General features: G+C 39.5%; 1 protein-coding gene across 1 annotated transcript in view; it reads left to right on the top strand.

The window, feature by feature from the left end:
• Positions 1-798: 798 nt before the first annotated feature.
• Positions 799-16312, top strand: part of fest (wurstfest) — a 29904-nt gene continuing 14390 nt past the window's right edge. The window contains exon 1 of the mRNA XM_090370175.1: positions 799-970. Coding sequence (XP_090226301.1) covers positions 799-970 — 172 coding nt within the window. The remainder of the gene's footprint in view (positions 971-16312) is intronic.

Below are 16312 nucleotides of genomic sequence, written 5' to 3'. Positions count from 1 at the left end.
AAATGGTTCCTGATCAACTGGGCTAGTGATAACCCACAAAGAAAGAAAATGCCAACGGATGAAGGACAACACCGAAATGAATACGTTCATTATGCGAACCTACTACGAAGAAACCAAGATAGAGACGGTTACGACAATGTAGAGGAAAAGACTACATGCCAGGAACGATTCTCGACTGTTCAGGTTACCGAACAGCGGACCAGAGAAGGATCATTGTCAAGAATAACCTGAAAACTCCTGCAATTTTAGGGTACAAAACGAGCAGAATGTGAGCAATACTACAAAGGTAGATGGTTGCTCAAAAAAAGGACAAAAAATTCGGACAACATCGAAACAGAGGAGGGAGAACAAGAATACAGCCCAGAGCAACAGAAAGGCAAACAGACAAGACATGATATCCAGAATAGTTACGAGTGGAAAAGACATTACCAGAATTCGATGGAATGGACCACACAAAGACCACCGTTATACTGAAGCAGGGACTCAACAGAATCCTGCGGCAAGTCACAGATCACCTCGAACAGCAAATAATTCCTCATTACCTGAAAAATAACGGAGCAACGCTGGAGACCATCCACAAGGCCATGTACTGTATTGCCGTAACAGCCACAGCGATCAATGGATGAAAAACGAGAAAGAAGCAGAAGATACTAAAAAACAAGGAACCGCCAGCATAGGAAAAAGGATTCAGCTGAGAACTAAGAGTCAAGATAGCCAATTGACCAACAGGGTAATACTAGTAAGAAGCTAATTGGAAAGTGAAGAGCATCCTCAAGAGAGATAACGTCCACAACAAACATGAGACGAAAAATCGGGAGCAGAAGAATACTTAGACACTGTGAAGCAGAACTTCCTAGCAGGCAGCAAGAGACTACGCCAATACAACAAGAGCTCCTGGAGGAAAACAAAGAACCGTATCTTAGATTAACACCGGTCTTCTACAGAATTATCCGACAAGAGAATAAAGAAGGTAATATACCACCCAAACAGAAGACGACCGAGCATTTCTGAGGTATCTAATGGAGAAGTCAAATAAGATAGAACAGCCGAGTGTTTTGTGCGTAGGAGTAGAACGGAAGAACACCAAAGACATACTGCTAAAAATGACAACTGCCTATCAGGAATTCCCATAACTGACGAACTCTAGCAGCAGATAATATTAAGAACTACTGGTACAAGAGGTACACTTGCGCACACGAGCAAGCAGAGCAGTTCACCCTGATCATAAGTCACCCAAGTCTGCGCGGGTAGCACAGTAGTATCGTCACCGTCTTACGCACACCTGGTGGAAAAGACCCGGTTCGAATCCCGTCGATGACGCAAAGAACTTTAATGGGCGTGTTTTCACTCCGTGGCTGAGTTAGTCGAACTCAGGCATACACAGCAAGTTTTTTTCTCCAGAAACTGGAGGTTTTTCTGCAAGCAAAACAGGCAACTCGACCAGAGACCACATGTAATTTATAGACACAATACATATGTGGGTGTATATATAGAAGCAATTCTGGGTGACTCCAATAAAATAATTTGATTTTGATTTCAATAAGTCATCAAGGGAGAATATCAAATGTTTCTTACTCAAGGGATCCCAAATCTGAAGGCTAAGGAATAAAATACAAGAAACCCGGTGAAATATATGCCGATCACCCTGTCTCCTAATGTACAACATCCTGACTAGCGGCATAACCAAGAAGATATCAGAACAGTTGGAGGGCCAGAACATCATGAACGAGCAGCAGAAGGGATGCAAGCGGATTAGCAAATAATGCAAGGAGCAATTAATTATTGATGCAGCAGCTATGGAGCACATCTACAAGAAGCACCGAAACCTGTACACGGTCTACATCGATTTCCGCAAGGCCTTCGACTCCACCCTCAAAACTGGCTAATGGAGACTCTGAGGAACTATAGTGTCGATCCAACAGTAACAAACTTCCTAGAAGGAACCTTGGCGAAATGGAATACCAACATCAAGGTCCAAAATATCACAACCAGACCGATCCGATCAGGAGAGGAATCTTTCAGTAAAATGCTCTGAGCACACTGTGGTTCTGTCTAGCGCTCAAACCGCTGTCCACCGTGCTGAACAAAAGCAAGTACGAATATATCCTCAGAAAAGGAAGGAAAACCTGTACAACATGCACTATACAAACATAACATTACACACATCCCTGGCTTTTTACAGAGTTCTGAATTCATCAGAGTGCACAGTGTAATAAGTTGGAGTTGAAGTGAAATTCGGGTGCTCCCTTTCATAAGATACTATACATATCTACATACCTTCAAAGCTCAATAGGGTTCTGTCCAACCCCTCAAACTACTGTCCCCCATTGTCGACAACATCAATCACAGATACAGCCTCTAGGTGGCAACAGAGAATCAACTCTAACAGCTGCTCTGGATCACCAAAGAGCTTAGGGCTAACGTCAGGATGGAAATTGGCGTAGAATGCGAGACGTATAGTTTGCACCAGAGAAGATTATTTGGCTGAAACACGAGGAACTACAAGAAATATATTTCTAGGGACCCTTGAGTAATAAATAACACATGTCATCTGTTAGACTTCAAAAAAAGTTGGACACGGTCATAAAAAAGTCAGATGTGGTGACTGGAATCTATCCAATTATATTAATGGAGGCATCAAATGAGGTAAGCAAACCCTTAGTTATACTTATGAGAGCACCTTTGTGTTCAAGCGATTGAATGCCTGTCCAGATGGTCCTGCAAGTAATGCAGGACCATCTCTGGACAGGCATTCAATTGTACTTCAATCAGAGCATGAATTTATTAAGGGGCGGTCTTGTCTAACCAAACTGATAGGTTACTATGATGCACTGACCAAGGAACTGGATGCAAAATATAATTTTGACATCATATACTTCAATTTCATGAAAGCGTTTAGTACCATTGCACATAAAAGACTGCTGTACAAACTGGAACAATGTGGCATCAAGCACAAGTTACTGCATAATGGTATGGTTAAGTGGAAGAAGACTGAGAGTAGTTATCAATGGGCACTGTTCCTTGTGGACTAATGTTATTAGTGTCTCCCCCAGGATTCAGTGCAAGGCCCTTTGTTGTTTTTAATATTTATCAATGATATTGATGAAAGTATTTGAGGCTTAATGACAAAGTTAGCAGACCATGCACAGGTTGGCAGGGTCGTTAACATTCATCAGCACGAGCTACTGCCACAAGTAGAGTACTAGGAAAATTGGGTCGATGGGCTGAGAAAGCCAGTTGAAGTTTAACACTGACAAATGCAAGGCACTGCATATAGGTAGTAGTAACCCCTGAGTGACTTATCAACTGTGTGGTATTACACTCAAGATAGTGAAGAATGAAAAAGGCCTGCGGGTAATTGTGCAGTCAGACATGAATTTCTTTGAATGGTGCAAACCTGCTGCCAGGACAGCTCACTGGGTTTTGTCAATGATATACAGAAACTTTGCTAACAGGTATAAAGCAATGATTGTCCTTAAGAGGGATAAGGCCATGGTTAGGCCGCAACTTCAGTACTGTATACAGGCTTGGAGGCCCCACTTTAGGAGGGATGTAAAACTGCTGAGACGGGTGCGGAAAATGGCAACCAGGCTGGTGATGGGAACAAAAAGGCGCTCTTGGCTATAAATACTTCCGTTCTGAAAATAGCAGTGTCTCGATACTAAGCACCTGCTGGGAGATTTGATGGAGGTGTTAAAAGCCTTGAATGGATTTAGCAAGCTGGATGTTAATGGTATTCTTCAACGTACCTTCAGGTTGAATGCTGAAACAGGTTTTCAAGTGTTGGTGTGGACGTGGATAGGTTACATGAATTCAAGGAAGAACTAGACAAGTTCTTGTAGGGTATGGATGAGTGAACTGTGTAGATTTTTTTTTTTTTTTTTTTTTTGGCTGATGCTATATAAACTTGCTTTCTTGCATCATTTGCAATTAACTAAAAAAAATCTATAGTCATATCATGTTAATGTTATGGCCACCCGAAAACTAACTCGCCAATGTGTAATATGAACATAAAATGCGTGTATTTTCTGCTAGAGTTGTCTGTTTTGCTGTATGAAAAACCCGTGTTACCAGGGTTCCTTTCTGTCCACGTCTGAGACCGACTAAATCAGTCACGGGGTAAAAAAAAAGCCCATAAAATTTCCTCGCGTCATTAACGGAACTGGAAGCCATCTGGTGTTGGGAGGACTGCAATTATAACTGCTCTGCTATTTGGACTGCCTGGGTAGTTGAGATAGCGATAATGGTAGAATTCCACTTCGGGGTCTTTATGAATTGTTTTTTTTTTGTTGGTCTTTAGGAGCATTAGCAACTAAGACCATATTGCTCCGGGAATATGCGGGGGTAATTCCCTGACCTTTCTGTATCCGGTGGTGATGGGCTCGAACCCCGGTCTAATCAAGAAGCGTGTGCTACGCACTGCTACTGCTGCTCCTTTCCACCTGGCTACGGAGGCGCCTCTTTATGAATGGAAATTCTATGAAATATCTCTCACGGTCTGAGAATTATTATAGAGTTTAAGAGTAGACCTTTGTTGAGCAAAATTAATAGTGATTAATGCAAAATAAATGACTGACATGCTTTTTAAATTAATCAGTACCTTCACTCCCCTTCTTCGACATGTTTGTGCAATAGTGCGAATATGTGAAGTGATATTTTGTAATTAAATATGACTTAGATTCCATAAAAATTTTTTATTAAGTTTTCCTTAGTGAATTTTTAATGTTTTTCCAGACTTAGATCACACTGTATTTCAAAAATTAATTAAATCATTAATTTAATAAATAAATAAAAAAAATTATATCATGTGTAACCAAAGTGCTAAATCCACCTATGGATGGGAGTAGAATCCAGGTCTTTTTCGATATGGAAGAAAGCAATCGTAGCTGCTGTTCCAATGATTTTTACCAGTGCCTCTTTGTTATTGGAGCTAGTACAATACCGCTCATTTAACAACGATCATACAAAATTTGTGACAATGGGCGGACATGAACACCCAACATGAATGTCATCCAGTATACGTTCTGCCCCAACATAAAAGCCAAACTCTTTAAAAATGAGTTTTTTTTTTTTTTTTAACTCAATAGTTCTGGGAATGCGTTGACCTTGTTCTGACATTTGGAAGCAGAATGAGTTGTGTAGGAAATTGATTTCACGCAATTTTTTTAAACCGACATTCCAAACTGTAGATTTGCATTGAGTAAATCGTAAGGCATTCTTAAATGTCGTTCTGTGACAGTGTATTTATTAACGAACACACTTGGAAATATTACATGACCATATGCAAAGTCCATCATGCACAGACTGTACTTATGAGGGGACTTAAATTCAAATGGAACAAGAAAGGCTGCAGAATGCATGTGGGGAAATTTGCCTTCAGCCAGCAGATGGTTGACTGTTGTAACAAATTTCCATCTGGAAGAGGATAGTTTGAATAAATTCAGGAAAAAAATATGGAAACTGTTAGAGGGGTTGGACAGGTGATATGGAAAGTGTTGTTGTTATTGGTTACTTGAATAGCCAATGCTTAAAAACTTCACGAGAACAAGCAACAAATGCCGTCCAACTCACAGAAAATTATCTTTTCTCGGACACACACGAATCTGGACCGTAGAATCCATACCCAACACTTACCATCAGCAATCGAAGCATAATAAAATGCGAGTTTCTTGATTAAAACAAATAATTATTAAAAATAAAGTCCGCATTTGGATTATATTCTTTCATCGCCCATTATTGTGCTGATTTGTGAGGCACAAAGTCAACTTTTATCTCGATGACGCGACAAGGTTTTTTTTGTTTGTTTGTTTGTTTTTGCGGCGATAGCAACTAATGCAATGAGACATCAATGTATTATGCCTTCAAAGTGAGTGTATCCTAATCCCAGTTTGTTTGTGTTACTGGATGAAAAATCGTGGTTGAGGAGTAAGGTGTTAACTGCACCCCCTCGCTCGAGGCCGATAAAATTTCCTTTCGGCTTCGTTGGAATTCGAACGCATAACAATGCCTTTCCCACAAGGGGTAGAAGAACCATCGACTTAGTCGTAGCATTTTTGGCGCATCAGCTTTTTTTTCCTTGCTTTTTTTTTTAGGAGCATTAGCAACTAAGGCCATATTGCTCCGAGCGGTGGTCATTCGCTGACCTTTCCGCATCCTCCGTATATGGTGGCGACGGGCTCGAACCCCTGTCCAATCAAGAAGAGTGTGCTACGCACTGCTGCTCCTTCCCACCTGGCTACGGAGGCGCCGGCGCATCAGCGACGTAGGCCACATTGCGCAGTGTGTATATTATGTCTGTAAATTGCGTGTGTTCTGCGGTCGGTTTTCCCGTTTGCAGAACGAAAACCGAAATTTCCGGGAGAAAAAATCACGCTACCCTCGCCTGAGACCATCTAACTCAGCCAAGTTATCAATTGAGTTTCCTGGCCGATAAATTGTATCCATTTGGTAACTGCGTAAAGTTCAATTAGAACAGTATTTAAACAATAAATAAAATTATTAGTGTGCTTTAAAACCGTTTGTGACTAGTGGAGACTGCAAGTTTTTCGCGAAATACAAGTTAATTATTGGCGTTATTATTTCGAGAAGTGGATTTTAGAAAAATCTCCTCATTGATTATGCTACAATAAAGATTATTCCATTTCTTTATTTTTAAGAAACCTGTTTTTAGATGTACGCCAAATCCTCTTCGCAAATAATAACAATTTGCACGTGATCAGAACTACACTTAAAAATAAAGCACCATTGGGGAATAAATCTGAAAATGATTAGATCTACTAGAGCGCGTTTCGCGCGATGTTCCATTCTGACACTAGCAACTACAAACACCAAAATAGTCAGCTGGACCTGTTGTAACTGTAAAAATAAACGTATTTTAAAAGAGCTATTTTAATTATTGTTTTAAGCGGACGCTTACGAATCTTTCAGTATTTTAATAAGCATGAACTAGATATAAAAGTAATATTAAGTAGATTTAAGACTTTAAGACATCTTAAGATGGGATTTTGGATATCTGATCCGTGGCTTATAAACTTTCAAGTCCAGGTTAATCAAAATGATGCAACATCATTTCATTATTCACGAAAATCGCCTAATACTAAGGTTTGTGTTTTTTTTTTTTTTAATTTTTTAATTAAAATATACATATGTTTCTTTTCACGCTGAGATACAAGTAATTTATTCTGTTGTGATATACGCTTGCCAATATATGTAAATATGTAAACAAAGTTTCAGTAGAATGTAGAACAATGGTTCAAATTTACGTTCTTTCTTTATTCCGTACTATAGCATCTGAAAGTAACAGAAATTCTAAAACGAAATTTAAAACGATGTGATATTCACTTTTAACATTGTGATTGCAAAGAAATTTTTTTTCTTAAGAAGGAAACTACAGAAAAAAAACCGACTTTTGCACCTTTTGTTTTTCAAATAGTTTCTGAATCATGGAAGTGAAAAAAACACGTTTTTTTTTTTTTTTTTTTTTTTAAGGAAACAGATTAACAAAAACCCGCGATTTTTTAGTACAATTTTTTTATCGCATTTTTTCAATTTGAACTATTGACGTGTTCGTTTTCAAGTTGTTTTAATGCATCCATAACATCATTTTGTGACGATGTATTTCATTTATAATTCTGAAACGAGAATAAGAGAGACGATGTGATGAGATAAAATTGGGAGGATTGTGACTGTACAAAAAAAATAAGAACTCCTGCTATATGCTCTAGAACAAGTTTAATAAAGCGCAAGAATCTTAGTGATTCTAAAACTTTCAAATATTTACTAGAAATATAATAATAGTCAACAGTTGGTATATTTGTTATATCGAGGGAAAGGGGAGGAGGAACCACTGTTTATTATGTATAAAAATTTTAACTTTATGCAGGACCATATTGGTCAAGAGGTTTTGCCACTGATCATTTTACTGTTAATATTAACCGTATTTAGCGGTCACGTGTATTAGAGCCACATCCAATTCAAAAGCTTTTGAATTGGATGTGGCTCTAATCGGGGAAAATCGTGGCTCTAATTGGGAAAAGGATGTGTTCGTTTCCACAAAAGGTAAGAAAGATTGTCCCGGAATTTTTATTATGTTGTTGGGGAGAGGGGGTGGAATACCATTCGTATTATGTAGAATGGTAGTTTAGCCCAATCTCGGAAGCGACACTTGTGTGGGGATGGGGCATTACTGTCTACTGGTAGGAAAGAATGCTTGCCCCAATATGCTTGTTATATGGTTGGGGGGGGGGGGAGAATATATTGTATTCTTGTCTAGCGGCGCCGGAAGTTACCTTTGACTCTGCATAGCGTCTCTTGTGATGTTACAATACTCTGTAAAGCCAGTCTGTGAGTGTAATAAAGTGTGTGTAGTTATATTGTTTACGTTGGGTGCCTGGCCTCTCAGCTCCTAGGAAGCTGTGATCACATGGAAGACACTTTTGCAGTACCGTTCCTGTCACATAGAGCTGAGCCTCTATTTTACTGCTCTGACGTGGCAGACCTCAAATTGTTTAGGCGAGACTGAGGCATGTCTTTGCAAATAATAAAATGAAGGAACAGGGTGACAGTAAGAGAGTTGGTGGAAAGAAATAAAAAAGTTGAGGATGATTGTTGGAGGCATCCTACAAACAAGGCGGAAACGAAAGAATTTCGGATAGACGGGGGCCTATGCAGAGGGTGCCCACTCACCTGTAGGGGAAGAGAGAAAGGTAAAAGTCAGAGGGACAAGGTTGTCCTCTGTGTAGTAGTAGTGGCATGTGATGCAAGAAAGCAAGTGTATGAGCTTATGCAGCATCAGCCAAATAAAAAAAAATTCACACCATTCCCTCCAAATGCCTGTCCAGTTCCTCCTTAAATTTATTCAACCTATCAACTTCCACAACGACAGATGGAAGTTTATTCCAGCAATTAACCACCCGCTGGCTAAAGGCCAATTTCCGACATCTATTCTACATCTGTCTTTTCTCAATTTGAATTTATGCCCCCTTAGGTTAGTAATCTGAACAAGTGGAAGGATCCCATCAGAATTCAGTGTGCTCAACCCATTCAAGGCCTTATACACCAAGGGGTGGGGAGAAAGCAGGGGTTCACAGGAGCACAGCTCTGTTGGAGAAATGCATTGCTGGTTAGAGCTCCAGCATCAATAAAGATCCTACCCCTCACAAGTGGCCGTCAGTAGTTAGGTTCCATTACGGGAATTCCCACACTGGCATGAGGAGTCCAAGTACAGCGATCCCCGAGTTACGTAACTCCGGACTTACGTAAATCTTTTTTCATTCAATTTTTTTTTTTTTTTTTAGAATTGTCAAATTTAAAACAGTAAGAAAAAAAAAAAAAAAAAAAAGAAGCAATCAATAAATACGAACACGGCACGCACAAATTGCACAAGCGAGACACGGAGTAAAAGTTTACGAATCTTAGAAAATAGGAATGTAGAGAAGATTCTGAAAATTTATTTGTTTTTTTATATGACTGAAGATTTCAGTGAAGTGGACACACGTTTCACCATAACAACGTAAAATCCACAGAATTAGAGCTATCGGTATTATCGCGAATGCAATTTACTACTCGTTTATTATTAGATTGCATTAATAGAAAAGCCCAATAAACCGGAAACTTCAAATTGTTTTTATTTTTTTATGGTAGGGACCTCCAGAAATGTGCTTTAGTAAACTGTGAGCTCGCATGAGGTGATAATAGTGTTTCCGCCTTAACCCTGTGAAGTTCTTAACAGAAAATTTCATTTAGACCGTTATCATGGTGCCAACTACGAGAATAAATGACAGAGGTCATTTATTCTACTAATCTACTAAGAAAAGGAAAACAATCGACTTGGATCAGAAAATTAAAATAATAAGGATGTATGAAAATGGTCAAACATTAACAAGTATCGCGCGGAATTTAGATTTGTCAGTGTAAACAGTGAACACAATAATAAAGGACAAAGATAGAATATGTGAAGGGATCATCACCAATGAAGTCAACTATAATAACCAAGGCTACGAAATACATATCAGTTTTCACAGTACAATAACATGCGTTTTTTTTTTTCTTTCTTTTTATGTTTTCTTTTCTTATGTGCCCTCCGGCAAACATCACCTGTCCCCAGTTAAAGTTTTTAATTGAACTAATTAAAAAAATATTTTTTTTTTATGTATATAGCTAATATATAAAAATATATAATTAATTAATTGGAAAATATATAAGTTTTTCTTTATTCTTCTGAGGATATTATGTGGTTTTTGTAATTTTGGCACATCAGGGATATAGTAGCAATATTTTATTGGTCATTCTCGACTTACGTAAGAAGTCCTGGAACATACCTCTTACGTATGTTGGGAACTTTCTGTATAAGCAAAGATCCTACCCTTCAAGAGGATTGATTTGCAACTATGTCCCACGATATAAGATCCCACAACTAAGTATAAAGAGATCCAGTGTCTGCAGGGCAGCAATTCATGGGAGCAGGTTCACAGGTTTGGGAGATTACCCACCAATCCAAAGATCCTGTTATCAGCAGTGGAGGTCTCATAATGGGTACCAGATACTCAAGTTTCAGCAGAGATTCTGCCCCTGGAAGGGGGTTTGCTGTTAGGTCCCAGAAAGGGGGAATTTGTACAAGGAACCCCATTATCAGCAGAGCAGTATCTCTAGGTCCGGAGGAATAATGGGGCCAGAAGGTCTTACACCAACACAAAAAACATCGTGTCATCAACAAAGATGTGACACTAAAATTTGCAATTATCAAATAGTTTCTGAACCATGGAATTGAAAGAAGTACCTGCTTGATCTAGCAATGTGCGAATTTGCATCCATGCACATTACCCCAGAACCACAGCCAGCCTGTGATACGAGTGCAACTTATTTGGACAACCCCTCTCCTGGGTCCCAGCAAGGGAGAACAGGTGGAATTAAAAATTAATTCTTGCACCTGGGACTCTGCTCTAAAAGCCCCATGGTGCAAGGAAGCCTGAAGCTTATGCTGCACCAGGCTAAAAAAAAAAATCTGAATTACCCTGAGAGAGAGATAGAAGTAGAAGGGAATAACCAAGAAAGAGAAGAATAATGATATCCAGCTCAGGACCCTTGGTGTGCCAAGCCACTGAGCCCCTGGGATATCCTCTGGTACCCTCATCTAGTGAGCCCCATGGGATACCAGAGTACCAATACGAAATTTCACCGAAAATGCTTTCACAGGGTGGCCTTGTTGTTTACATACTGACAAGCAGACTATGACAAAGCTAATAGTTGCTGTTGCATCGCTAATTCATAATTTAGTTTTGTGTTACAGATCAAGTGGCACAGGTGGTTATCTAACTTCATGCTATATACTATCTGTCACAGAACAAACTTTGTCAAGGCCAGATAGTGTGACATATTTTGTGTGGTCTGTATAGGCTTGTGTCGGTCTGTTGTTCATCCGGCCTTGGGGTCCTTTGGGAACCCAAGGTCCTTCCATTGTCTGTCCATGACCACAAGGAGATAGGCTAGGAAGTAGGGTATAAGGTCTCTGGCTGGGGCAAACCCTGGCATCACCTGAGCTTGCCAGGTAGGGCCCTCTGAAAAAAAAAAAAAAACTCAGTTGAAATAAATTGAGGTCGTAGTAGTGCGTGTTTGAAGCCGAGTATGCTGCATGTTTGCATCATTCTAACAATGAAGCAGTTGTATCACTGTTAACTCAGTGCCACACGTGGCTGAATTAACAATAAAGTTGTTTGTCATAGGACTGTCTTGGGGTGTAATAAGAAACATTTTTCTTTTAATATATAGCTAGTGTCTACATGTGGCGTCCGGTAAGTTCTTTTAACATTAAGCTAATACAAAGAATAGCCAGTTTATTAGGTACACTGACATAACAGGGATTAGCACCTCCTCCAGCCCATGCAGACCCTGTTACCATCCAATTGAATGGGGTTTCCGTGTCGCTAACAACTCATTCCAGCATGTCCCACAGATGCTAAATCGGGTTGAAGCCCAGAGAATGAGCAAGGTAGTGAAGTATGATAAAGTCGCCCTCATGGAAGAATGTAGAACCGCTGGAACGAGTACAGAGAAGGGCAACGAGATTGGTGAATGAACAAAGGTTGCTCTTACGAAGAAAGGCTTAAATTCTGGAAATTGCAGTGTCTGGAGACTAGGCACCTGGGAGGTGATATAACTGAGGTAGATAAGGCCTTGAATGCTTTGAGCAAGCTCAATGCTGACGGGATTCTTCCTCTTGCCCATATTAGTCACCTGAGGGACATTTGAAATTAAGGAAAGACAGTTGTAGAATAGATGCGCGAAAGTTTTCTTTTAGCCAGCGGATGGTTAATTGCTGGAACCAACTTCCACCTGTCGTAGAAGTTGACAGCTTGAGTTCGAGTGCCGTCGATGACGTGAGGAATTTTTATGGGCCTTTTTCACAACGTGGCTGAGTCAATCGGTCTCAAGCATATGCATGGTTTTTCTTCCAGCAACAGAAAAACTACCTGAGAACACGCAATTTACAGACAGTATACAGGAAACATATGGCCTTAGTTTCTGATGCTCCTTAAACTCTACTACAACACCACTGTCTGGAGCACTCATTTGGACAGGTCTGGTTTCGGTTCCCATCGAGGACAGGATAAATTTCAAATCCTCTTCAATCGAAGCTGTAGTTATCCGAATTCACGGGAATAGAGGTTCCTAGCGAGTTATTCAGCCCGCACAACACCCAATTCAGTCTAGGAACACAATTCTGCAGACATATGGTTATGGGTTTGCGTGGAGAATATATCAAAATTTAAGTCTACGAATCGAAAATCTAGTGTATCACAACGTATCATCTACTGCTTCGACGTCACAGAATGAACACATTCCTAATTCACTTTCCAAAGGTATTTATAAATGGATGATAAACGTGGATCCAGGCCTGGACCAAGGTATTTCCACACCACGACCAGAAAGATTTTTTGGCGCCCTTTTACTGATATATATATATATCTCATGATTTGTAAAATTTGGTGCCCTGGAAAAGGGCCCTGCTAGCTCGTGCCTTAATGCGGCACTGTGTGAGCCTGAGCAAGCTGTTCGAATAAAGGAACACATTTCGGTAATCAGAAGAATTAGATGAGTAAACTTGATATAATTAAATCCAGTGCAGATCTCATCTGCAAGACTTCTACATACAGAATAAGACATATTACATATGCATGTTTTTAAAGTCGCAGAAATCTTCAATTTATTTTTGGTTTTTTTTTTTAGGAGCATTAGCAACTAAGGCCATATTGCTCCGGGATATGCGGTGGTCATTCCCTGACCTTTCCGCATCCTCCGTATTTGGTGAAGGGTTCGACCCCGGTCTAATCAAGAAGCGTGTACTAGGCACTGCTGCTCCTTCCCACCTGGCTACGGAGGCGCCAGAGAAATCTTCAATTATTTTGATTTGACTGCCTTCAGTGGGAACACAAACCCATCGATTCATGTTGCACATTCTGGTTTTTGCGTCTTTGTGTTTTTAAAAATACGCAAAAACCCACTGCTATTGTTTTGACTGGTATTTATGGAGAAATTATTTCATATTCATTTTACGTTTGCAACTGTGTTGTTTCCCAATGGGACTATACACCATCGATTCCTGTTCATATTAAAGAATACGGAAATGTGTTAGAGAAGATAAATAGCCAGTATAAATGGGATGTGGGGGACTACAAGACGATGCCGTTCCTTCTGCGTTTCCAAGGCAGTTTCACTAAGTTCTCTCTGCTTTCTCTACTGTGACAGCAATACTGGAGAATGGTGTGCAGCCTGGCTATACTTGGAATAGCATAATAGTCAACAAGCCCTCAGTTCCATGAAACAAAATTGCCTGATGCATGTTAGACACAATTGAGGCAATAGCATACTGTTTGTAAATTGCATGTAGTCTGTGTTGATGGACGATAAACCTTTTCTTGAGAAAAAAATCAATGCAAACCTCGCCCACACTAATGTGAAAAAGTCAATAAGTCTCTGCATTCATGGGATTTCAATCCCGGGAACTTTCCATTAGGCGTGTGGGGGGGAGTTAGTGATTATATGCATTGTTCTACCTGCCAGGGCTTGTTTGATGCAGAAGTCAAAGGCGTGGTATGCCAGTCGACTTCAGAACTCAAAGGTAATACCATTGACATTAAGTGAAATGCCTGGCAGCCTTTTCGCCATGCAATTTTTTTTCTTTTTAATTGGTTGACAGGTGATAGAAAATTATGGGAAAATGGGATATAATGTCAATCAATATTACACGCATTCTACTTGGATTTCTTCAAACAAAAATCTGGGTGAACTTTCAGAAAGATTAATAAATTTAGTGAGTTTTAAACGCCCTTCTTTTTCTTCTTTGAGAATTTTAGCAACCTTTAAAGAGGCAGGGGGAGAAAAAAGCGACCTCTCACTTAATGCCTCCCCTACATTAAATTCAGAATTACTCAATACCAAGTCTACTCTTGACCTTTCTCCATGCTCTTAAAATATATTGACAAGAGACACCCAGGTTATTCATTAAATCTTCCTGTTGGGAATATTTTCCAACATCCAGCCTGTTCCTGAAGAGCATCACTAGTAAATTCATAAGGAAAAAAAAAAAAAATAAGAAAAATGCACACATGCAAAAATTAATTGTTCATATTTGAAATCAGTAGTTAGTAAAAGCAGTTGTACCGTTTGAATTTTCCAAAGGGTTAAATTGCCATAGTGCCAGATCACTGTGGGAAGGGCCTCCTGAAGAGTTAGACATTTGTATGGCACCAGTTTGAAAATCTTCCAGAGGACTAAGAACTTATATTTACACTTTTGTCCGTGTAGTCTGAAAATTGCACATATTCTATATTTGCCCATTCTACTGGATGAAAAATTCCAATATCAAGTGGTCCATGATACCCTCAAGAAAATGTCCACTGTATGAAAAAAAGATGAAGTATTTCTAACGTGAAGAAATCTAACGTGACCTTTTTCACATGGCATGGGAAAGGCCCAAAAATGTTTACATACCCCTATAGTACCCACAATGGTATATGCAAAAATTCTGGGCTAATTGGAGAAACAGTACATTTTGATGCTCCAACAGCCACTATAGCCATTCACAACTACTGGAAATGACTCACTCAAATTCTTATAAAATGTAGAAACTCCATGGTGCATGCAATAATGTAATTTTGTGATCTTCATTTGTTGCAGTTAGCCTGTGCCACATGTTACGATCTATGTTCAATGGTATTTTGAAGTCTAGGCATACTGGAATGAACAAAGCAACACAGCTCGCGTAGGCAGCAGAAACTTTTGCTACTCATTCAGCAAATCCTTTTTAGACAGATCACGATCACATTTTATCATTCTTTTTAGATGGCTAATGGCAATAGAAGTAAAATTATGTGATCACAGCAACTCTTATGAGTAAAAGGTAAAGTGCAGCCATTATCAACCCACTGCAGGATGGAAGCCTCCTCAACAATTCAGCTGAGGGAAATGGACCATAATCTGCCACGCTGGTCCAGTGCAGGTTGGCAGATCGACCATATTCAGCAGTCGGGGCTTGAACATTGGTCTACCGAAAGAGCGTGTGCTACTGCACTGCCGCTCATGACCACTTGGCTACAGACTCCGCGCAGTCTATGGTTTAAATTTAAGAATATTACCTATAACCGTAATAGGTAACGAATTTTCAAAGTAGATAATATCAAAAATCAACCCAAGTTGCAACCTCACTCTCTGCCATGAGTCATCCCTGCTCTTGGAACATCCTACTTGATGTGTCCTTTCCATCCAGTTGTGGGTTCCTGATTGAATACAGATTTGATGTTTATAATAGTTGCAACCTCATCCCCTTTACACCATGAATCAATCCTGCTTAGCTCCCGGAACATCCTACTTGTGTCCCTTCCATCCAGTAGCGGGTTCCTGATTGAATACAGAACTGATGTTTATAAAAGTCAAATTCTTACCTTTTCAAACTATCCTGCCATGTTGCTGATTCTTCAGAGTCAGTGATCAAAATTTAATTGTTTTTAGACAGGAAAAGTACACCCTAAAAACAACAGTTTTGGCATCTTTCTTATACTTACACATCTGGTAGATGGCATGTTTATTTGATGACTAATTCAGAAAGCAAAAACATTAGTCGGCTTCAATTCAGTTCTTTTTTCATGAGATTGTTTTTCCAACATCAATCTTCAGTTTTATGTAGTCTTAAAAAGTGTATGTAACATTGCCATCTAGAGGAGTAGCTGATTTTAAATCTCTCTGCTTGAAATGTTAAAGATCTTGTTCTATCAAGTACTGGTATGTGCTTTTGAATATTTGCACTGAAATGTTCAAA

The sequence above is a fragment of the Mastigoproctus giganteus genome, chromosome 1, assembly GCF_048544385.1.
Source record: "Mastigoproctus giganteus isolate SK-2022 chromosome 1, ASM4854438v1, whole genome shotgun sequence".
Classification (NCBI taxonomy): Eukaryota; Metazoa; Arthropoda; class Arachnida; order Uropygi; family Thelyphonidae; genus Mastigoproctus; species Mastigoproctus giganteus.
The sequence above is the reverse complement of the archived record's forward strand: the minus strand, read 5'-3'. Positions and strand labels throughout refer to the sequence as shown.